The 26,330-nt window shown below is 33.1% G+C and overlaps 1 protein-coding gene and 1 long non-coding RNA gene across 4 annotated transcripts in view; one reads left to right on the top strand and one right to left on the bottom strand.

Annotated features, from left to right (window-relative positions):
- Positions 1–223: 223 nt before the first annotated feature.
- LOC149531576 (uncharacterized) overlaps positions 224–26,330 on the bottom strand; it is a 59,879-nt gene continuing 33,772 nt past the window's right edge. The window contains exons 3-4 of one of the 3 annotated variants that reach the window (XR_016358575.1): positions 7,781–7,822; positions 224–627 (exon numbers count right to left, since the gene is read on the bottom strand). This is a non-coding gene — a long non-coding RNA (uncharacterized LOC149531576). Of the gene's footprint in view, positions 628–7,780; positions 7,823–18,122; positions 18,360–26,330 lie in introns of those variants that run through there. The other 2 variants (XR_016358576.1, XR_016358578.1) reach the window with 2 other exon arrangements.
- On the top strand, positions 9,584–10,576 carry LOC149531577 (brassinosteroid-responsive RING protein 1-like). Its single transcript, XM_089810238.1, has one exon. It carries the CDS (start codon positions 9,788–9,790, stop codon positions 10,271–10,273), a length of 486 nt encoding a protein of 161 aa, XP_089666364.1. The 5' UTR covers positions 9,584–9,787; the 3' UTR covers positions 10,274–10,576.

Raw genomic sequence — 26,330 nt, forward strand, 5'->3', positions numbered from 1 at the left:
GCTTAACTTAAAGATTAATATAATGCTACAAATGGTAAACCTATCTATGCACCTATGTTGTAGAAACAATTCACAGATTTTTTTTATCAATGGCTATAGGAGCAACACAATTCTACCTTACAAGGAAATAAACAAGGAAATGAAATCTATTCTAATAGAATAGTACACTCATGAAGTGGGCCCCCTTGGATGAGAGAACAAAAAATACAATCAAGATAAGAGATATAAACTTGAATTGTGCATTCTATTCATTCATGGTGAAATATTACACTTGATTGAGAAATAGTCTCACTCTCTACTACTATGAAAATTAACTTATTCTATTTCTCCTAACCACTGACTTCAAAGTTAGAACAATCATTATTTAAAGGAAACTACAACTAATTCCTAAATCTAAGATCATTCAATTAATGAGGATCAATTACGAACTCATAAAGTTTGAAACAGAAACATCATTAACCATGTATTAATCCTCCAAGAATATAGCAAGTTGTGGAAGCTACATTCATACACGACAACAATACAAAGTAGGGAATGATTCACTCCTCTTGTGAAGATCTAGCAATCTAGTTGGCTTTGGCTTCTTTAGCACTAAAATGTTGATCTTTGAATACCCACGGAAAATACCTACAAAATAATAAATGAACACACATCCTCCATATACATTTACTTATTTCATCATAAATATTAAAGAAAAAATGTAAAGCTCAAATTACAACTCTTGCAAGTCCTACGACTATAAGACAAAAACTACCCAAGACATAGCATAGATGAGGAAACATTTATCAACATGTAATACTACTTCATTTTACCATTTATATCCATGGATTCAAGAAAATATAGCATATTTAAACTATTAATACTTCTATTTCATTTCTTAACGTGTGTGTGTGTGTGTGTGTGTGTGTGTGTGTGTGTATTATATATATTTATATATATATATATATATACATACATATATATATATATACACACACACACACATATATATATATATACATACATATATATATATATACACACACACACATATATATATATACATACATATATATATATATATATATATATATATATATATATATATGTACATATATATATATATTATATATATATATATATGTACATATATATATATATTATATATATATATATGTGTGTGTATATATATATATATGTATAGATATATATATGTACATACATATATATATGTATGTATATATATATATATATACATATATATATATATGTGTGTGTGTGTGTGTGTATCGAACCATAAATTCATGATTGTTTTGCAAGATAACTATTTGAAAACAAATAAAAAGAACTCTAAACGATGGTCTTTTGGAGGCCTATCACTTATTTCATAATCTCCTACTTCTCTGATATTACACATATAACATCTTATCACATCATGAATAACATCTTATCAAATCATGAATCATTATAACTTTTGGTGGTATCAAAGATAACACACCCACTGAATCTTCTTTCATTGCATTGTCTAGAATAGAATGAAACTTTGGTGGAGAAAACTTTGTTAAAAACAATTGGTTAATTGTGTATTGTCTTTGATGTTACAAAAAATATCATATCTTTATTAGACAGTGTATGCAGAGATCACTCAAGCACTAAAAATAGTTTGTAGTGTTTGTTGAGCATTCTAGAGTTTTCCAAGTTCATAAGATAGTGTCTATCGAGTTCACTCAGGTGACAAAGAGAATTTCACAGAAGTTGAGTGTTAACTAACATCCCTCACTTAATGAAGAAAAAGTTGGATGGAACCAATGTTAACCAAGCTCATTAGTTCCTAAAGAAACTTTGTGAAGATGCAATTTAAACTGAGTTCACTTGGTTAACAAAGGAAAATCATTTCTAAGTTAGTGTCTATCGAGCAGGATCAGCTCACGAAAGATTTTCTTATTTTGACATATTCAATTCAATAGATTTGTTTGTTGGTTCTAGCCAAATGAGGAGATGAATATTTAATTATTTTAAGTTATAATCAAGTTGACTTGACAATGCATGATGTATAAATATAAGGTCAAGTTGAGGACTGAATGTGTGCAAATGAATGGAAGAATAGAAGATTCTAAGAGAAAGGGAATTAGGACAAGAAGAATATCCTTGGAGCTACAAAGATATATTTGATTAGAAAGGATCAGTATATAGGCTAGAATTGAGATATATAATCAACAATTTACTTGCATCAGAAATTAGGTCATCTCATTGTTACTCACTAAACATTGTAGCACTGATATAAATCTCTTAACAGAGTTCACTTAAAAACTATTTGTAAATCCTTTAACAAGGTGGCATTTCTAGATCAAAGTGTCTAAAGACCTCTAACAAGGCCATTCCTAATAGGGTGATTAAATCCTCTAACAAGGTCACACCTAATAGTGTGTTTGGTAACCTTTAATAGGGTTGACTCCTAACAAAGATCACTTCAAAAGAGTGGAAAATATTAACTAGTTGCAGTTGGTGGTCTTTCCCAAATTGGGTTTTCATGTTAAATCTTGGTGTTACTTGTGTTCATGCTATTTATTTCATGTGTATGCAGCTAAGTTAAGTAAGGTTAATCACATATAATATCTTAAGATTTTCATGTTAAAGAATTTATTGAGTTACAACATATTATAAGTAGCAACTGAGTGCCTATGTGTTTGTTGAGAAATAATATTTTAGTAAATTTTATGTTCTATGTTGACATCTAAGGGATCTAGGATTTATTTTAGTGGTAACTATTTCACCCCTCCCCTCACAGTTATTCCTCTTATATTTCCAACACAAGCATCATTCTTCACCAAATGAATTTTAGTAACCTATTGACTGATCCGAGTGGTGGATGAAGCTTCCATCTTCTCTTTTTTAGGGTTTGAAAACTTTTCTTTCTTATGAATTACTCAACACAACTCAAATCTTTACTCAATTAATCTTCTCATCTCATATTTTCTCCAAATCACTTTTAAATCTCATTGCTAATAGCCAAATCACCAAATTTTCTCTATGTTCTTGAAATATGTATGCAAGGCTTGAAATAATGTCTTCAAATCTTTAGATATACCTTATTTTGAATGATTTAGAGTCTCTATTAGTGTTGTTTACTCAGGTAGGTGGAAGCCAACTATCTCAGTTGACATTGGTGCCTTTAAACAAGTTCTTTACTATACAACTCGATCTCTTTAGTCTCACTCTGCCTATGCACCAATTTACTTCTTAAGTACTTGGTCTATCTTGCAATGCTTGGTCAACATAAACAATATTACTAGTGTTCAACATTGACTATATAAATGGTTCTATGCACTAATTCTTTCACAAATCTGTACTCATGCATCTTTACTTATGCAAATATGAACTTTGGTACATTTCATGTTAGAAATTGATGTATGATATATCAATTAAGTATATAGTTCCATACATACCTCTTTTTACATGATCACCTTCTCCATTGGATTGGGTAACCTTAACTCTATTTGCTCCACTATTTCCATCCTTTTCTTTTGTTTTCCATGTTTGATTCATCTCCTTATTTATTTGATCAATGCCCACTTTACTTTTACCTTTGTCTCTTATGTGATTTGCTGATGGTACTTAGTCCTACAATTTTTTTCTTAAATGTCTGAACTTGTGACACTTGCAACATGGATTATTAGGTGCATAATTTTGCCTCTAATCTATCCAATAGGGTTTTATCTATGATCAACATTCATATTCTCTATACTCATATTTCTAATAGTTAGAGAAATATCCTTCAAATCTAAGTGTGGTAGTTGCATTCCTCATTCTTGACCTACACTCATGTATTCGATGTTCTTGTTTCTTGCAGTAAAAATAATAACTAGTACATTTTCGTTTCAAATTAAATGTATACCATGTTTACTTTAGAAAATATCTATAGTATGACCAAGTTTTCCATAGTGATGGCATGTTTGTTTTCCCTTTGATTTTGCATGTGTCAGTTCTCCATTCCTAGATGATTCTCCTTGCTTGGTACATGAATCTCCTAAGCCATCAATACTACCAAATGACTTCATAAATTCTTCAAACTATTTTCTTTTTTCCTTTGGTTTGTTGGATCTTTGCATCAATTATTTTTCAATTTTTAGTTCATTCCTCAATATGTCCTTTTGTGATTTGAGATTTTTTATTTCCTAATCCTTTTGATTTAATTCTTGATTTGTATGCATCAATTGATTCATCATGTCTTGTTGAATGTTTGTGAGATTTTGCATATTTAATATCCTTTCTTCAAGTTTGGTGGCCATAACCCTTTTGTCTTCCTCTGCCATAGCCTTGTCTTATTCAACTTTCTTCTTTTGCTTGATCACTTCACATAGTCATATTCATTGGATTTCATGTTCCATTTTTAGTCATCTTATTTCTTCATTTATGAGTTTTTTCTTTTCAAGTGGATTTGTAGATGCTTTGTCATTTGGATTTATTGGCTCAAACAGTCCTTCAATCTCAACTTCTTCGAATAGGAAAATTTTTTATCCTAAATTGCTAATTCCTTTCTTCTTTTAGCAATTTCTTTAGATCTTGTCTTGCTTTCTCAAGTTTTTGCAATATGAGTTGGATGTCAATCAACTAATTTTTGATAACCTTGTCGAGTTTATAAGCCTTCATCTCCAAGATCTAATCTCCAAGCAATTAAGATTCTCCAAGAGATCCATAAGCTCTTATACCAATTAATGATTGATGGAATTATAAATAGGATAATAAGATACCAAGAGGGGAGGGGTCAATCAAAATATTAAACACTTTTACTTTTCAATAAATTATTCACACATTCACAAGTTGTCTTATAGATTTAAAACTTGTAAAATTAAACTTGTTGTAACGTGTAAATGTAATCCATCACATGCATGAAAACACATAACACAATAGTTGTTACTAAGAAACCCTCCAAGTTGAAGGTAAAACTAGGGTGACAATGACACCCATAAATCTTTACTACTGCAGTAATAAAGTTAACATGTCAAGGTTATAATGTTTGACCATAATACATGATCTACCCAATGAGGGGTTTGCCCTATTAAAATATTTTCAAGCTATTAGGTGTCACCTTGTTGAAGGATTTAACCATTACAGTAAAGTAAGGACTCTGTTAGAAGATTTACAAAGATCTGTTAAAACCACTTTGTTATGAGATTTATCCTAATTCAAGTTGACTAGAACTAATTCACTCAACTCTCGGTATGCTCTATAAGATGATTTTGAGTCTCCTCTTTGTGAACTGATCCTCTCTCTTGATCTAATAAAAAATTTCTTCCCCTTCACTATGCTAATTAGGTCACTTTCTCTACTAAGAAATAATAGAACACTTCCACTTACCTTTGATTTAATCTTAATCCTTGACTTCTCTATTCACATATCACTCATTCTCTATCACAATGTTTACATCTCTTTTATCATCATCATATCATCTATGTTAAGATCTTCTCTATTTAAAGAGTTTCATAAAGAGTTTTCTAGATGCTTCCATCTCTTGCCTCTTCATCTGAGTCATTGATCACAAAACATAGGGATCTATGATCCATGTCATAAATGAGTAAAACTCTCTGTAACAACCTCTACAAATATTAAATGCTTCTTCCATGTTAGCTTGAAAATGGTTTACCTCAATGTTTGTATCATTTATAACTTGTATGTAAACTCTAATTTGCTCGGCACTTGCTATCTCTGATACTTGGCATTGCTACTAATTTTGTTTCTATACTATGCTTAGCACTTACTATGTAACTTAACACTTATAAACCTAAATTTCTTGGTAAGTATTGAACTCATCTTGTATAGAAATACTAAACATCCACATACTTTCCTAGCTTCTATAGATATCGGTACATATATACTTATGTGCATGACTCAACCTATATATAGTAGGTAGCTATCGCAGTAATGACCGTTTGACTCTATCTAGTAAATGATTAATTGTTTGACACTAATAAACAACAATAGTTAGAGATACCAACAATAAATAACATATAAAATAACTTGAAACATAACAATATTCAAACATTTGATACTAAGGATTTTAATATGGAAAGCTTGTAAAGGAAAAAACCAACTTGGATCGGCAACCCAAAATTTTCACTTTTATGAAGAAAGCTTTGCTAGGAGCCGACCTTGTTAAATGTTTATATACACATTTTTTGTATGACCTTGCTAGAGGATTTACACTAAAATATCATCTAGACCTTATCACTCCTTAATCTTGTCTAAAGAGTGGCCTACTCTAAAGGACTTATCAACACCATGAATCTATGTTACCATATAAGATTTCATAAACTTGTTAGGTCCACTCGGTTAAGAATTTTTTCTTCTACAATATTTATAACATAAAAGTACAAATGATCTATTAGGTTTAGCACTACCTTTCTTGATTAGATCTCATTTATGCTTGGTCTCTTTATGATATTGATCCTATGACCTTTTTACTTTGTTGATTCACACCTTGACTCTTCTTCACTTTTCTTTATCTCTGCTATGATCTTCTCTCTTCTATGCTCGGATCACCCAATTTCTTCTTTCTTCTTCAATATCTTTTCACTTTGATCCTTTATTACTAACAACTCAACCAATAATCAACAACCAAAAACTTACTTAAATCTTCCTTAAATACTTGTCTATGTACTTCCAGATTCTTCCAAATACTATTTCTTAGTCACAATCATCGATCTCAAGTTCATTGCATGCAAACACTTAGAAATATAATTTTGTGTCCATCCTTATCCTTTTTCAATTTCCATCATCAAATATTCATTGCATTTTTCCTGTCATTGATTTCGTAACAAACTTTGACTTACTCGTTTGAACATCTTGACTATTTTTTATTTCCATCAAAAGTTGGCCTTTGATTCAATGTATTCAAACTTTTTCATCTTACTATTATGTGATGAACATAAAATTTCACTTACATAATCACTTCATCAATAGTGAACTTACTTGGGCAATAAGGAATTTTCAACTTAACATTGCCAACTTTTCAGCTAACACTAAAGTAACTTAGGGAATTTCATCATCCTTCTTTAACCTTGTCACTCATATAGCTTGTATAGATTAATACATTACAATATTATATGATTGTAAAAAAGCCAAAGCAATATTACATTATCACTATCCAACACATTAAAGTGCCTATTGAATAGAATACTTATCAACTATATCTTCATCATATTTTCTTCAAATCCTCTTCATTAATCAAATCATATAGCTCTCTACTAAGTTTTCATAATTTCTAGCTAGCTAAGAATTTGACATCAATGAAAGCATAACAAGAGAGATAACTCTTTTACATTATTTCATAGAATTATTAGTTGCTTTATCAGTTAGAGCTATCAAATATAGCTAGCAATTTATGGTGATAGTTATCTCTTCTTTAATCCCTTGATTTGATAGTCCTAGGGTTTGACAAATTGGATCATATATAATATAAATAATTTGAGTCAATCTAATTTGTGAAAACCTAGAAATTATGTCTTAATCAGATCATTATGTTTAAATATAAGAAACACCTAGCTTAAATTGATGTGTCTCAATTTAAGTTAAAAGAAAATCACTAGAAGAATTAAAATGTCAATTTTCAGATAGACTACAAGTCATGCATAAAGAACATACAACCATAATGATGCCTAGGAAATAGTATAAGCTATATAAGCATGAAAAAATTGCCCATATAAAACATCCAATTTAATAAGTTTTAGATAAGTAATGTTCTAATAAAAAATTAAAGAATACACAAAAGAGGAAACAAGAAAGATAACATCTTGAATCTTACCAGTCAACATCACCATCCAAAAACCAGGTTTTAAGAATCTACCTAGAAACAATAAAAGAGATAGATTGTTAAGAAACAACCTTTATTTTAAGATTTCTAATAGGAACCTTAAGGTCTATTTACTGGATATATAGAATTTGTAATTGCTTAAATTTAGGAAGATTTTATATATGGTAGTTCATCAGACCCAAATAGTAAACTGAATCCAAAATTAATATTATATCTCCCTATTTACCAATAGACATGAATTAATCTATCAACACTTAATGAGTTTAACAATCATGGGATAATTTAGATAGAATACATGGTTTGTTTACTTACTAATTTTTGTTTGTTTGTTTTCATATACAATTGTAAATTATTTAAAGTTAATTTTTTCTAATTATTATTTGTGAAAGTAATTACTCTATTGTTATTACAATTATTATTCAATGAACTTCAATTTATACTTTACATTTTACACTTTATGATGTCAACATTCTAATAATAATATTCTAATTTAAAACAATTTTAACTTAAATATACAAACATTAAGGCACGAACATTATGCAACTATGCCATCTCCTTATTAAAGTAAGCAAGGTTTTATCTTTCACATTAATAAAGAGAATAAATAAGAATGGTAGGAAAGAAAAACCATTAACTTAAAAAATAGACACTAAAATTAGACACAAACAACAATGGCCTTAATTGAGTGCAATCATGAGAAAATCAAAAGAAAGGAGGCCCAACCACTGAGAATGATTTTCTTATATATTGAGTTTGTGTAAGAATAGTTTTTCTCATATTTGAGATTGTTAGACAATATTTTATGATATTGAATATATAGATACATATATACTAGTAGAATACTATTGAAATTAATACTTAAAAACTTATTTAAACTACACTATTTTGAAAATGTTCATTGCAGATATATTCTAATCTTAGATTTTGTATACATTATACAAGTTTGTGAATGGAAGGTTTTCCTCTCAAAAAACATGAGTAATCTTAGAGTAGATTTGATGCTTTTTGCAAAATCTTCTCTTTAACAACAATATAAGAAATGTGTTAAAAAAATTAAAATTAAAAAAAGAAAAACAATATAAGAAATGTATTCCACATAACTTGTTTGCACACAATTCTTAAAAGAATTTATAAAAAATTATTTCACAGTGGGCGCTCACATTTCTTTTTCCAATTGTGTTTAATGCTTCATGGGTTACGCTGATTCGAACTCGGCACACAATCTTGGATACAGCGTCACACATGGATTTCTGTACAACTGCAGATCTTTTAGAGTATCGGACTCAAACCTTGATATTAATTATTTCCTGCTTTGTAAAGATTGTGTATAAGAAAAATATGTAGCTTACTTCAAGGAGGGGTTCGCTATATTTTTCAAGATTCAGACAAGAAGCCAACTGCTGGATCTGATCGAAAATCATGGCAAGTGGTCGGCCAGTTGCATTACAATCCGTCTTCATCCTTTGGATTGAAAATCATTGGGACCAATATAAAATTGAATAAATAAACAGCCGTTACTCCTTCTCCCCGTGGATATGCATTACTGACAACTATGAGCTGGCTATTTAAACAACTACATTGACTTATATAAACTTGGGAAGACTATTCTAAATCTACTTTTTACATCCTTACAACAAACACAATTGTTTTATTGATTCAAGAAATTAGCAGAATTTAATATCAAGTTTAATGACGGTGAATGAATTACAATTATTTTAACTTACATATAACAAAGACTTGAAGAAACTCATAATGAAAGCTTGCATTACCAAATTAAAAAAAAAGTGGGAGAAATCGCTAAATTCTGCATAGATTTGGTAGTTGAAGAGAATAAGGTAGATTTTAGGGTTTCCACTTACCCTGAGAATTAGGTCTTCAAAATCTTCTTCCACAATGATCTTAGGGATTCCCTAGCCAGGGTACAATTTGGAATATAAATATCCCCACTTGTAATGTAGAGAAAGCACTAAGATTTGAGCCTACACATTTTTGTAAGCCATGGGATTTCCTGCAGGCCACCATGGCTTCCTTATAACAAAATTGCTGAGATGCTTAGCGTTTGTGTTTGCTTTTATAGAGAGTGCAGTGAGTCATCTAGTTTCTTTTCGTGGGATGAGCAGTGGAAACAATGGGCGGAGAGAAATTCAAGAAAATATCCCTTGCGTCAATTCAATGGCACCAGATGGTGAGATGCTTAGAAGTAAATTGGCCGTCATAAAATTTGGAGAGAGTTGTAGGGAGATAGAGGAGGATGTTATGTGCGCCGTGTGCTTGAGCTCGTTGGAGAGAGATGATGAAATTAGGGAGCTTTGTAATTGCTCTCACATGTTTCATAGGGATTGTTTGGATAAGTGGATTGATCACCATCAGACTACATGCCCTCTCTGTAGATGTCCTCTGATTTCACAGACTCAAATGGATCACAATGATGAAGATTGGATCTCCTTTCTATTCCAAGCTGGAGATTTGGTTTATTCAGTTTAGCACAGATATGGAGAATCTGCTTGTAAAAATGAATATGGGTTTGACAATTCCAGAACAAAGATGTATACACGGTCTCTGTTTTGATCACAATTCAGAAGAATGTTGGCTCGGAGGAAATTGAATCAGCGAAAAGCCCACAATACAGCCGTCAGCAGAATTTCCTTCATAGTTTTTTTCTGTTCACAACTTGAAGGAGCTCCAGCACAGATGGCATAATGCAGATTGAAGCATTGTTTTTTACATTTGACTAAGGTCAATTGTTTTATAATTCAATAAAAGTTGTGATATTGTTATCAATATTTATTTCTGTTTCACGAGTGGTAGTTTATATGAATGTATTTCTTATAAGAATGAATTGAACACTTAGAATTCATTAAATTGAATTAATTGTCATAGATGTGAAACACTAGTCTTTCCCAGTACATTTCAATAAATATCCTACATTTCTAATCTAACAACATTTCATATATAAAAATATATACCTTCGAAGAAACTCATGCTGAATTTGTGACAGTATTTCTTATCCTTTGTTTTGGCTATTAGTCATTTGTAAATACTTGAATCATCCATGATTATGTTTCCTAAATACAGTTCTAGATGCCAGATTTCGGATATAGAGGGTGAATTTTCTCAAGTGCTGTTTTCTGATAAATATATTTGAATGGACACTGTGTAATAGAATAAGCCATGAGACATGAAACGGCAAAGTATTTTTTGATCTTATTCTCTTACCCTCTAAATTTTGTAAATGGTTACAATGACGACATTACGATCTTCACTATTCTTTGAATAATTGACCTCTCGTTCAAAGACACCTTCTATTTTAATAATACCATTCATAATTTGTGTGTTGTTCCCATGCTCAACATGTGCTTGATTTATCAATTTATAAAGAATGAAAAGCCAGCTAGACAATCATGGTTTACAGACTAATTGTGAGAAATTATATTAAAATCAAACTTAAACTCACAACCCTAAACCTAATCTTTGCTCAGCACTTAAAAGTTGCTCGGCACATGAAGGTGCCGAGTGCCAGTTTTACTCGGCACTTGATGGTGCCAAGTGGTAGGTTGCTTGGCACTTGATGGTGCCGAGAGTGACAGGCAATAGGTGCCGAGTGAACTCGGCACAAAAAGGAGCTCGACACTTGAAAGGTCAGCAGCAATAGATGCCGAGTATGCTCGGCTCCAAAGGAAATACTCGGCAACAATAGATGCCGAGTGAGCTTGGCTCCAACTAAAGTTTATAACTTAGAAAATTCCAACATGAATGCATTCACCATTAAAACCAGAGAGCCAAAGCTTTAAGCTTTCAAACAAATTTCTCAAATGCAACATACAAGGGAAGATCAATAGATTCAAGTATGATTGCTTGCTTTCTATTCAATCTTTCATTAAACTATTACAAAATCTGGGAGCATTCGGCTTCAACCAGAAAACTCTAAAATAACCCTACACTGATAATACTTCAAACTTCAATAAACTTTAAACCTACAACTCTAATGGCTGCATACAATGGTGCCTGGAGCAATCACCGCTTCAACAGGACCAAAAAAAAAAACAAACAACAACAAACTCACAGAATGAACAAAGGAGACACGTGCAATTGCAGACACAAACTTCCTTCCTCTTCGTTCTCTGCTCAGCTCTGCAACTTCTCTCTAATCTGCTTAATCTGCTAACTCTCTCTGAATGAATGAATAAAAACATTCCTTTTTGTCATATCTTTCCCCCTCAACGTCCAAATTCAAAAATCTCACCTACCAAATTTATGTTTTCTATCTGTTCTGCTACTCGTCAGGTGGTAGGTGGGTGTTTGGCTTCAGGGGCAAACGTCAACTGCTGTAATAAATATTACAACACTCCCCCTTTGTCCCGAGCCAAACAAAATAAGGATCACAACTGATCTACATCAACTACACCAAGACACTCTCTTAGGTGTACAAAAATTCCAATGCCTAATGGCTTGGTGAAAATGTCTGCTAGTTGCTACTCAGACTTGCAAAAATCTGTTTTGATATCACCATTCTCCACCAACTCTCTGATGAAGTGATATCTAATCTCTATATGTTTGCTTCTCCCATGGAAGACTGGATTCTTGGACAATGCAATTGATGAGATGTTGTCACAATAAATTGTGGTTCCATCCTCTTGCCTTTCATTCAAATCTGTCAAGATCCTTCTTAGCCAAATTGCTTGACATGTTGCTGCATTTGCTACTATGTATTCAGCCTCTGTTGTAGATTGAGCAACAATAGGTTGCTTCTTGGATGCCCATGAAATTGCACCCGATCCCATATGAAACATGTATCTAGAAGTGCTCTTCCTATCATCTATACTTCCAGCCCAATCACTATCTGTGTATCCCACCAACTTGAAATCATCGTTTACAATATATAAAATTCCAAATCCCTTGGTACCTTTCACATACTTTAGGATCTTTTTTTCCACTTGCCAATGGGAATCCTTTGGTGTTTTCATAAATCTGAAAATCAGACTTACTGCATGCATTAGGTCTGGCCAAGTTGCAGTCAAATACATTAAACTTCCAACCATACTCTTGTATAGTGTTGGATCCACTCTCTTGTGAGAGTCTTCCTTGCTCAACTTCAGACCTATTACTGTTGGTGTGGAGGCTGCCTTACTATTCTGCATTTTAAATCTGTCCAAGATCTGCCCTACATACTTTTCTTGAGAGATGAAGATGCCATCATGCATTTTTTTTACTTCTATGTCTAGAAAGTACTTCAAGAGACCAAGGTCTGTCATTTCAAATTCACTTTTCATGGCCTCTTTGAATTCACCAATTAGAGCCTTGGCATTACTAGTAAAAATTAGATCATCTACATACAAGACAACAATCAATACATTACCATCTGTTGCCTTGATGTAAAGAGTGGGCTCACCATTGCTTTTGCTAAAGACATTACTCATCAAATATGAGTCAATCCTACTATACCATGCCTGTGGAGCTTGCTTGAGCCCATAAAGAGCTCTCTTCAATCTATATACTTTGTTCTCTTCACCTGCAACTTCATAAGCAGGTGGCTGCTCCACATCCACTTCTTCTTTCAATACACCATTTAGGAAGGTGGACTTCACATCCATTTGAAATACCTTCCATTTGTGTTGAGCTACAATTGCTATGACAGCATGCACGGTTTTCATTCTTGCAACTGGGGCATAGGTCTTATCATAATATCTTCCATACTACTGTTTGTAGCCCTTGACTACCAACCTTGCCTTATGCCTATCAATCTTGCCTTCAGCATTGCATTTGGTCTTATAGACCCATTTCACTCCAATCACTTGCTTCTTTGGAGGCAGTTCAGTTAACTCCCATGTCTCATTCCTTTCTATGGCATCTACTTCCTCATCCATGGCATTATACCATTTTTTCTCCTTAATAGCTTCCTCAAAATATATTGGATCACTATGAGAAAATAATGCAAAATTAACACTCTCATCATAATCTTCATACCTTTCATCTTAGTATATCTCCCTAAGACTCTTGGTCTTTCTTGGTAACAAGGAGGAGACTATGGGATTAGAATCTTCATTGTTGTTGCATTGTCGACTAGCTCGGTCTTCACTAGTACTTGGCACTGACACTCGGTCATGCCTAAAGGAGCTTGGCAATGACTGAACCTGCTTGCCTTTTCTTCTATTTTCTCCTTCTTCTTGCTGTTCATCAGCATCTTCTTCACTCATAATTGGCACTTTACTAGAAGTTCTTGGTGACTCATCAATAGAACCATACCAAGACTGATTTTAAAAAAATTTCACATCTCTTAAAAGCATCATCTTGTTGTTCAATGGGTCATACAATCTATATGCCTTTGATTCTGAGCTATACCCTGTGAAGATGCACTTCACACCTTTATCATCAAATTTTTGCCTTTTCTCTTTAGGCACATGTGCATATGCAACACATCCAAACACCCTTAAGTGCTCAACTGTCCATCTTCTTCATGACCATGCTTCCATTAGAATTCTATAATGAACTACCTTTGTAGGACACCTATTAATTAGGTAAACTGTTGTTGCCACAACCTCTCCCCAAAATTCAGTTGGAAGACCTTTCTCTTTTATCATGCTCCTTGCCATTTCAACAATGGTCCTATTCTTTTTTTCAGCCGCTCCATTCTGCTGTGGTGTATAGCTGACTATGAGCTCTTTTTTAATGCCATGTTTCTTGCAAAAATTTACAAAATAATTGGAGGTATACTCCCCTCCTCTATCTGATCTAAGGACCTTGATATAGTGTCCACATTCTTTTTCAGCCTAGACTTTAAATTCTACAAATTTATCAAATGCTTCAGATTTATTTCTTAAGAAATACACCCATGTCCTACGACTGAAATCATCAATGAATGTCATGATATAAGTACTCCCCCCAATGGAAGTAACTTGCATAGGACTGACTAGGTCAGTATGCACTAACTCTAATGGAAATTTAGCCCTCCTAGAATTTTTAGAATTAAAAGGAAGCCTATGTTGCTTACCAAAAATACAAGCCTCACACTTGTCACAAGAATTTTTTACACGTGGCAAACCATCTACCATTCTTTTATTTGACAATAAATTTAGACTAGCATAGCCAAGATGACCATACCTGAGATGCCACAACCGTGAAGGGTCTTCTATCACACTCCTTAGAGCTGATTGTGTGTGAGGTGCAACACAAACTTGAGATGAGAAACATGTCTCTATCCTCAAGGGAAACATTCTGTTCTTTGTCATTTGAACTGCTGTAAGTAATTTCTTGCTCCCATCCTTTTCATGAAAGACACACCTGTCATTTTTTATCAGCACTTTGTATCCATTTTGAATGAGTTGACCAATGCTCATCAAATTGTGCTTCATACTAGGGGTGAAATACGCATTTTGTATTTCTCTTTTCTCACCTTTCTTGGTGCGGACCGTAATAGATCTTTTGCCCACAACTGGTAGGGTTCCATTGTTACCCATTTTAATTTCAGATTTGAAACTCTTGTCAATGAATGAAAACAAGGTTTCATTGCCACTCATGTGGTTGCTACATCCACTGTCAAGGTACCAAACCTCAGGGCTTCCTTCTTCACCAACATTATACATCATGAAGGCAGTAGCATTAGGTCCACTTCCCATATTCACATCAGCCACATTTGCTTGTCCTGAGTGATCATTCTACTTTTTCCAGCATTCATTTGCAGTATGCCCATATTTATGACAGTAGTAGCATTCTACATTACTCTTATTTGAGTTGTAGTTTTTCTTACCTCCTCTTGAAGTATTTTGAGAGCTACTTGCTCCATCTGCTCTTCTTGAGCTTTCTATTGTAGCATTCCTTTGTCCTCCATTACCTCGGCCTCTGCCTCTAGAGTTCCTGCCTAAGCCATTTCTTCCTCTCCCCATTCCTCTTGGATTTGACTAAGCCTTGAATGCTTGCTTTTGAGAAGTAGAAGATGTAGATCTATTGATCCTATGCTCATGGGTTTGAAGAGAACCCATCAACTCATCCATTGTCAAAACAGTGAGGTATTTTGCCTTTTCTATGGTCATGACCAAATTGTCATATTTATGAGGTAAACTCCTCAATATATTTTCCACTATCCTCTGCTCTTGATAGTCTTCTCCATTTGACTTCAATTGGTTAATCACTTTGGAGGTTCTTGAACTGAAGTCTGCAACTGATTCATTCGCCTTCATCTGAAGGTTCTCAAACTCCCTCCTTATGTTCTGTAGCTTTATTGTATGGACTTTATCAGTCTCCTTCAAGTTCATCTCAAGGATATCCCATGCTTCCTTTGCATAATTTGCTGCTGCAATCTTTGAAAAAATTGTCTCTGTCATTGCTGCTTTAATAAGACTTAATGCCTTTTCATCTTTCCTCCTTGACTCTTTCAAATGAGTCTTCTGTGCATTTGTGAGAGCAGCATACTAAGTTGGATTAGTCACATCATTGAATCCATTGACCACAAACTCCCACAAATCATTTGCAATTATTATGGTCTTCATCTTCTTTGCCCATGTATCATAATTTTGTCCATTAAAGGATGCTGGCTACTACCATATCTTTCCTGCATCTCCTACCATGTCAAATATCTCAAGAAAAATAAATGCCCTAACTCACTGTGGATGTGGGGCCTCAAAGCTCTGATACCATGTGAGAAATTATATTAAAATCAAACGTAAACTCACAACCCTAAACCTAAAATCTTTGCTCGGCACTTAAAATTTCCTTGGCACATAAAGGTGTCGAGTGTCAGTTTTACTCGGCACTTGATGGTACCAAGTGGCAGGCTGCTCGGCACTTGATGGTGTTGAGTGACAGGCAACAAGTGCCGAGTAAAAAATTTCTCAAATGCAACATACAAGGGAAGATTAATAGATTCAAGTATGCTTACTTGCTTTCTATTCAATCTTTCATTAAACTATTACAAAATCTAAGAGCATTCGGCTGCAACCAAAAAGCCCTAAAATAACCCTAAACTGATAATACTTCAAACTTTAATAAACTTTAAACCTGCAACTCTAATGGCTGCATACAATGGTGCCTAGAGCAATCACTACTTCAACATGACAAAAAAAACAAAAAACAAACAAACAACAACAAACTCACAGAATGAACAGAGGAGACACATGCAATTGCAGGCACAAACTTCCTTCCTCTTCATTCTCTGCTCAACTCTGCAACTTCTCTCTGATCTGCTTGATCTGCTAACTCTCTCTGAATGAATGAATAAAAATATTCCTTTTCGTCATATCTTTCCCCCTCAATGTCCAAATTCAAAAATCTCACCTGCCAAATTTATGTTTTTTGTCTGTTCTGCTAGTCGTCAGGTGGTAGGTGGGCATTTGGCTCCAGGGGCAAACGTCAACTGCTGTAATAAATATTCCAACACTAATTACTCAACTTTGAAATAGGGTGGAATTTCTTAGTTTAAGGTTATCTTTCCGATTTCAAGTATGTTTTTTTAATTATTTGTTTATGATTTTAATTTTTTCTATATTTTGGTTGTAATTTCATGGGTCCATTTTAATGTGTTCATATTTTAATATGTTCACTGTATTCATGGTTTTAATTTTTATTTCAGTTTTAAACATTATCATATAGTAGTTTATGTGAGAATTTTAAACATCTGAGATTGTAAAAATAGCAATACACATTGATGTAAATAAACACTTTGAAGAAAATAAAATAAGTTTATATAATTATGCATTATAGCAAGATAAATTTATTGTTTAGATTGTTGATAAGTTCATATAATTATGTATTATAACAAGGAAAATTTATCGTTAAGATTGTTGAATTGGTTGTTCTCAATTTTTATAGGAGTCAATTGGAAGGAAGCCAAAGTGTAGAAACACTTCCAAATGTTAATATAACAAGAGAGATGATGCTGAAATTTATCTCAAAAAACTTTAAACTATTGCAAGCTGAATAGAATTATACAGAAAATCAGTTATAGACATAAACACATAATAGCAAATATACATGGGAAACCCTTTCCAAAAAAACCCACCACTCTGAAGTTTGACTCATTTGTATTATTAGCAACGAAGTTACATTACGAGATCTAGAGTCATAACTCTCTAAGAGTAATCATCTAGATATCTCAATCCAACTTCTTTTCTCTGTCTCATAATTCTCTACAAGAATGCCTTTACTTAGATAATTTTCATATAAAAGGAAATAGTTTCTAAAGCATCCGCATTTAGCAGTCTACAAATTATTTTAGAAAGTTCATTTATGCAAAACACTTGTCTTAAAAGAAAAGCAAAGAGAATAAATGAGAGAAAAAGAAAAATTGTTTATTTTCTTCTCTAAGAGCATCCTTGTGGAAGATTTCTTCTTCATTTAGAAATTTCTTGAAAAAGAATAAATAAATAAAATAGTAAATCATGGTAAGGTTGATTCGCCTTCTCCTAACAATCTTCCACTTGACAAAGACCTTACAAGAGTTACAATATCGCATCATTGGCCCCAAAGCCCATAGAACCAAAACACCATCTAAACTTCTTAGTGCTCACTAGCTTTGTCAATTCATCTGTTACATTCTCCAAAGTAGCAACGTTTTTCAACTTCACCTTTCCATCTTCCACTATGTCATGAAAATAATAATATTGTACATTAATGTGCATTAAATATTTGCATGTAAATAGCATTATTTGCTAAATAGATGGCACTCTAGCTATCACTACAAATAGTAATCTTGTGTGCATCAAAACTACTATCAAAACACAATCTCTTAATCCAAATGGTGTCAAGACAAAAGATGGTTTGTATGAATGGTTAGTTATGCCTTTTAGTTTGACTAATGCACCTAGTACTTTTATAAGGTGGATGAATGAAGTTCTCAAGAGATTTTAGGGTAAATTTGTGCTTGTTTATTCAGATAATATTTTGATATTTAGTAAGACTAAGGAAGAAAATCTTGAGCATGTTAGACAAGTATTGCAAAGATTGAAAGAGGAGAAGTTGGAGATTAATTTTTAAAAGTGTTCATTTATGCAAGAGGAACTTGTACATTTTAGGTTTTGGATTTTAGGTGATGGTTTTAGAATGGATGTTCAGAAGGTTAAAGAAATTTTAGAATGGACTACACCTAAGAATGTGGTTGAGGTAAGTGATTTCATGGTTTGGTTAGTTTCTACAGAAAGTCAGTTTAGAATTTTACTTTTGCTAGTAATGCTATGATCGAGACAATGAGGGGAGATAGAAAGGATTTTAAGTGGACACATGGGTTTGATAAGGGTTTTGAGACTTTGAAACAAAAGGTTGTTTAGTTACCTATCTTAGCTTTTCCTGATTTCAATAAGGTATTTCAAGTTGAATGTGATGCATGTGGTAGTGCAATAGGAGTTGTGTTGAGTCAAAAATTTGAACCTATTTCTTTCTTTAGTGAGAAGTTGAATGATGCTAAAAGGAAGTATTCCATGTATGATCAAGAGTTTTATGATATTGTTCAAGCCTCAAATAAATGGAAACATTATTTTATTCCTAAGGAGTTTGTGTTGTACACTAATCATAAAGCTTTATAGTATTTGAGAAGTCAGCATAAGTTGAATCAGAGATATATGAAGTGGGTTGAATGCTTGCAGGGTTTCACATTTGTGATAAAGCATAAGAGTGGAGTTCCAAGTTGTTGATGTAGTGAGAAAAAGATGTTCTTTTTTTATCGAGATGAAGGTTGAAGTTCTTGGTTTTGATGAAATAAATGATTGTATGATACTGACCCTAATTTTTTAGAGGCATGGAAAGAGTGTAGAGAGACAAATATATCAAGTCAAATGAGTAAGTTTGATGAATATTTCAATTAAGAAGGTATGTTATGAATTTAGTTGTGTATACTAAGGAGTTTTATGAGAGTTAATTGGATTAAGGAAAAGCATTATGGTGGATTGGTTGGACATTTTAGAATTGTTAAGATATTGAGTTTCTTGAAGGAGAACTATTATTGGCTACATATATATAAGGATGTTTAAAATTTTGTAAGGTGTTATAGAAATTATCAAGTTACAAAAGTAGTAAAGTAAAATACTAGATTGTATAAACCTATTTATGTTCTTGAGAAACATTGGAGTGACATCAATATGGATTTTGTTCTTGAAATACCTAAGGCAACAAGAGGGTATGATTCCATATTTATTATTGTAGATAGATTTTCAACAATGGCATATTGTTGATAATGTTGATATTTTCTTCAAAGAGATTGCTAGATTTCTTGGATTACCAAAAAGTATTATTTCTCATAGAGATAATAAGTTTGTTGGTTATTTTTGGAGGATTCTATGGAAGAAGATGGGTATTGAGTTGAAGTTTAGTTTTACATTCCATCCATAGATTGATAGATAGGCAGACGTTGTCAATAAAAGCTTTTGTAATTTATTGAAATGTTTAGTTAGAGATAAACTAAGTAATTAGGATATGATATTGACACAAATTGAGTTTGAATATAATATTTTTTTGAATATGAGTACAAGAAAAATAATTTTTGAGAGTGTTAATGGAATGCATCCAGAATAATATCAAATTTGAGGGATGTTGTTTGTGAAGAGATGTAATGCCATGCTCGCGAACCCAAAAGAAATAAACCTACTATGTTACAAAATTTACAAAACTATTTTTAAAAAAATTTAAACAATATCAAAGTAATAATAACATGGAAGTAATATATACATACATGTCAAGAGCACGTGATTAGTTACACATATAGTTTCAACTCCTCAAAGGTTTCTTCATGTTGACTCACATTTAAGAAAGTTTTATTAATAAGTTTAAGTCTCAATTACAATGTCCATAATCATAAAATGATTAAACACATACATATTCATATAAGCAAATGCATAAGTACAAGTAATAATATGAAAGCACATCTAGTGAATAAAATCCATTGTACATGTAATTAAACCTATTTGTTACACTCATTCATTGCCCTAGCCATGGTTGCAGGCTCCATGCTCGTGCCTGAGCCCCTACTCATGCTCCTGCTCATGCTCGATCCTAGTTGCTATGTGTAGGGGTTGGAGGTGCTAGTGTTTGTTGAGTACCCTTGTTGTCTGCTATCATGGTGCCCTAGCCACTGATTTTTCCTTTTCTCATTATTGAGCCAGATTTTTGGAACACATTGGGAATCTGACTATTCACATTTATAGCATGTGCTCTCTCACTATTTGATATATGCTAGGGTCATTGGTTGTTGGTATTATGCCTTCTACCCCCATTTCAGCTAGATCTAGGTCAGCTTCTCCTATGCCTTCAGGGGGTAGGGCTACCTCTTATGCCAATGTGGTTGCATTCGAAGTGAGTCTTCATGGTGTTGTTCAAGTTGCTCATGTTGGGCCTTCTTGTACCCGTAAAGTTTCCCCTATAAGTGTACCAAACCCTATAAGGGTATTTTTAGACCTAGATACAATTGATGATATTTACAGTATGACAAAAGAGCTCTCTAGCTTTGCTATTATTTTTTGCTTTCGATGTTTTTGGTCCTCTCTTGCTAATCTTCATGCTTGGATCACCAAGCATTGGGAACCAATTTTAGATTGTGATGTCCACATCTTTCTGATTGCTAAAGAATTTTTCATAGTAAAGTTTAAAAATGCTAAAGATAAGAAGACTATTTTGTGTGATAATAGTTTTTCATAGTTGGACAGATATCCACTTATGGCCAAAGTGTGGCATATGAATTTTGATTTGCTTACAAAATCATTTAATAGGGTTCCTATTTGGGTTTGAATTTTGAATCTCTTGATGCATCTCTAGTTAGATTCTATTTACAAAGCTATTGGGGATGCTATCAATGATTTTTTATATGTGGACTCAGACAATTTAGATATTTTTCATTCGATGTGTGTACGAATTCTTGTAGAGATGGATATGTCAAAGGGCCTTCCAGAGAAGGTTTGTTTGGAATCATTGAGGGGCTCTTGGACCCAAATATTGGATTATGAAGGTATCCCTTTTTGCTGTAGAAAATGTCATAAGACAGGTCACATTGCTACTCACTATGCTACTGTGAAGACTAAATCAAGGTGACCACCTTCCTGGTGGTTAGGGGCCTCTTCTAAGCACTATATGATGCTTAAGTCCATGGATGCACCTCTAGATCTAGTGGATGACCCTGTGGATGATTCCCCTATAGATGATCATTTGGTGCCGGTGTTAATGGAGGAAGTCTAGACTCCTGGTTAGGACCATGTTCCTTCTCTTGCCCTTGTTCCTATATCAGATGCTCCTCCTAGTCCTGTCGAGGGCCAGGACCTTGTTCCCTCTCCTACCCTTGCACCTATATCGGATGTTCCTCCTAGTCTTGTTGGGGGCCAGTTGGTTCTGGGCTCTCCTATGGAGATTGTTGTTTCTTCTAATTCCACTAGGTTCCATTGTTCAGTTCCTTTTAGGGATTGGATTGTTGAGGCAGCTAAGGTGGAGGATGGTCGGACTATGGTAAAAAGGGAGAAAACTAAGCCATCTACTCCTTCTTTAGAAATGAACCTCTGATCATGCAAGGGAGGATCTAAATCAAAAGGCAAATCATAAGCTCCATTGTAGTCTCTGGCTCTTAGTTCAATCTTTTACCCTCTAGCTAGGTCTTTGTTTTTGGCTAGTGATAGGCTTTTCTATCACCTTGGTTACCCTTTGTTTGGGGGGTGACCAATTTCTCATTTGTCTATTGTACTTTTACTTCTGTACTTATTAAAATTTTTAGACTTGTACAAGGTTTTAGGCACCCTTCAAAACTTATTTTACTTAATCAAAAACATCCACTGCACATGTCACAAGGTATGTGAAAATAGATACAAGTACATCAATATACAATACAATATCCTGTAGGATCTCAAGTCACATGATACATAGATACATCAAATGAATAGAAGTCTTCAAGATAAGATAAGATAAGATAAATTTATTAATGTCCAACAAAAGACCACAACATGGGTCTATGGGACTAGAAGCTTACAACAAGGAAAAAGAAGACAAACAGAGCACCAAACGGTGTCCAAAAAAGAACAAGCACAACAAAAGAAGAAGAAAGCAGGAAACATCAAAGAAAAGATTAGGTATCTGTCTTCACAGGGAAAAAGTCCAATAGTGATTGATTTGTGTGGCTACCAGAAGCCTTGTAATGAAGCTGAGCGCTATGAGAGGAGTGTGGCTGGCAAAAAGGTCCCCTACAAGGTCTCACCAATCTGGAACAGCCTATGCTAGGGAAACTGTACTATCGCTTCACACCCTGAGCTAGAGTTAAGGGCGAGAAGAAGGTCATAATAAGCTGTGCCTGGGTCTGACTCCTGCGAAATGAAAGTTTTAAAGTATGGTCATGAAGCTGTAAGGACTCATGAAGATAGAGTGCAATGTAACACTGATCAGTATACCTAGAAAAATTTGAGAGGGATCTGCAATCTCTAAACAGACAATAAAATCTCCCTCTAATCTCGTAGTATATGGGGCATGTGAAAAGAAAATAAATCTCAGATTCAACCTCTACTAAGGTACGAAGTGTACACACCTGATCCTCTCTAGCAATATGGTGATCGACCTAAATTCAGAGTTTGTGCGAGCCCACCCTAAAGGAGCCAAAGGAGATATGCAGGGCGTGAGTCCAGTATCTATGTAAGTACTTAGGGCATACAATAATCTCATCTCAAATGACTAAGAAGTGCTCAGCGTAGAAAGCCATCCTTGGACATAGTCCCCCTAGAGGATCCACCCAGGTCCGTGTGATATACTTCCTATAAATGTCAAGTATGACATGCCCGTTCAACTCCTGTCGAGAAGGGAGTAGATGAGCAAGGGCATCTAATGAAAACTGGTAGGGAGGAAGATGATCAATGTCAATCCCCACTGAACTCAGTAGGATAGTAGCCTGAGCATACCAACCGCGGGCTCTAGTGGCAAGATCAAAGTCAGCAATAGCAACTGAAGAGTAGTATGCTAAATGATGGTATATGTGTTGGCCTTCCTTCGAGTCAGAAAAGCCACAAAGACGGTGGAGAAACCAGATCAAGTCAAAAATGGCTACAAGTCTGAATGGGTGAGCACCGAACTCGGCCAAAATAATACTATGGGGGATAGCCGTGACATCCGATAATCCAATGGAGGAGCATAATCTAGGTACTCTCAATCTTGGCCCAATGATAGTGGTATGGCTGTATCAAAGAGCATCCAAAATCTGTCAATCTAAGGGGGGCCCAAATGGTAAAAATACACTACCTCCCAACCACATGGTCACCTAATCAGGGTCCCACTCCCATCATGTAGGAGAGATAATGTAAGATCCACACATATATAATCAAATCATAAAATAATCCTAGGCAAGGAATCTTGATAGCCAAAACTACCTCAAAGGTAATATATATTATTCAAGAAGAAGAGATCATCAAAATAGAAATAATACTCATCCAATACCAACACCATAAGTGAAGTCAACATCTAGATATGTAGACCAAAAATTTACAACCACCTCGAAATCAATGTCAAGTGTCACAAGCACAATGACCAACAGATAACAACTATCATCAATAAAAGTAAACCACCAATCACTAACTCCAACAATAAAAACACCACCAATGAATAATTGATCATTCATTAATAAAATTCAACTATCAACAATAAATAATATCCAATAAATGAGTAGCAACTCACAATAAATGCATCATCAAAAGTAATATCCAACAAGTACACTAGTAGATGCAAATATTAAAAAAACTATGAAGGAGACTCAGGCTACATACTATGGAGTGTCATCACATAAGCTAACTCTAAGATTACTCTGGCAGTCTCTCAAGACCCCAACCCCTTGGTGACTCTATGTAAAACCAAAATACCCTCTCATGAAGACAAGAATACTAGTCATACCTCTCAAGGTATCATCTCCATCTCATCCTTAGTCTATACAAGCACTCAAGGCATGGACAAATAAAAATCTCTAGCTTATATGTTTAATGTATCTCAAGGAAAAGGGCTAGGCAAGATTTTATTATTATTAGATATAGACAGTAAACAAATACAAAAGTTAACACTGGTTCACAATGAGGAGACATTGTCTCACACTCCTATGATCAAAAGGAAGAACCAGAGTATCAATTACAACCACTTTGGGCCCCGACCCCCATTGCAAGCCACTCCCATAGATATTTACCTATACTACCTTCTCAAAAATAACAAACCACAATAGTGTCTCATACCACAAAAGTAATATTGATTGAATTTGGTTCCTTAACAGGCAACCTAAAAAATAACATTGGTTCTTGAAACCCAAGTTCTCATAAATGCTCAATAGCATAAAGCTCATAAAACATAAATCTCAATTCAAATTATAAAGTTCATCATGACATCTAATCAAATAATCATAAAAGAAATCTCAAAAAATGCCTCTAGTGCACATCGTAATTTGGCTAACTAAACAACTCAACAAGAAAAACTATCAAGAAAATAAACATCACAAGACTATAAATAGAATATCAGAAAACACATAGTTTTTAGCCACGTGATTCAATTTCAACAATTTCTCCTATTTAGTTTGGGTCATAAGGATATGTTTAAAAAAAAATTAAGAATATACATGTTAATATAAATTGTTATGCTAATATACTTATTTAAAACAATAAGTATTTAAATGTCCAATCTTTTTGTGCATATAAAATATCATGCAATATTATCATGTTATTAATTTAAATAATCTTAAATCATAAATGATTTAATTAATAAAATAAATGTATATTATTATATTTAAATACTAATATCAATTTCATTTCTAAAATATTAATTTGACTTCTATTTAAGTGCAATATTAATACTTGTTTTTTCTTTAATTCATAATGCAAATAGAGATAAAATTATAAATTTAATTTAATTATTTATAATTTCTCTCATAAAGTCAAATAGTTATTAACTAAATGATTACAAAGTGAACTCTACCACAACTTCTCTTAAAATATAATAAAATTATATATATTTATTTGATAACTTTCCTCTTGCATTAATAAATATAAAATTATTTATATGCAACTAAAATTTTAATTATACTTAAAGAATCACTAATACTAACATTTACTTTATAATTAAATGTATAATATTTATTTAATTTTAGAAATTAATAAATTATTATTATTATTTTAAAATAAATAAATATAAAAATTATATTATATTTTTATAAAATAAAAATATGTATACAATTAGTATTTTCACATGTCTTTGACCTCTCAAATAATGCAACCATTTTATACTTAGTTTTCTATTTTTAGCATATTTATTTTCACATGCATGTATAAGTTTAGTTACAACATGTTTTCCTCTCAATTAATCTTTTTTTCTTTTTTCAATAAATTTTGTAAATAAATTATTTTAGATATAAGAATAATATTTATCTATATTAAAAAATTTCATGATAATCACATAGTTCTAATGACAAATATAAAGTTGAAATCATAACTAATCAATTTATTGTTTTCTTCATAATTTGCATAATCAAATATTCCTTATATTATCTAAAGGGGTATAAAAGAACACAGTTATAATATTTTTCTATAGTTTTTCTATAATTTTCCTTAGTCAAGTTTTCTTGATTAATAAG

Source organism: Cupressus sempervirens, chromosome 11 (assembly GCF_028749045.1).
Source record: "Cupressus sempervirens isolate cs-2001-9-10 chromosome 11, ASM2874904v1, whole genome shotgun sequence".
NCBI lineage: Eukaryota > Viridiplantae > Streptophyta > Pinopsida > Cupressales > Cupressaceae > Cupressus > Cupressus sempervirens.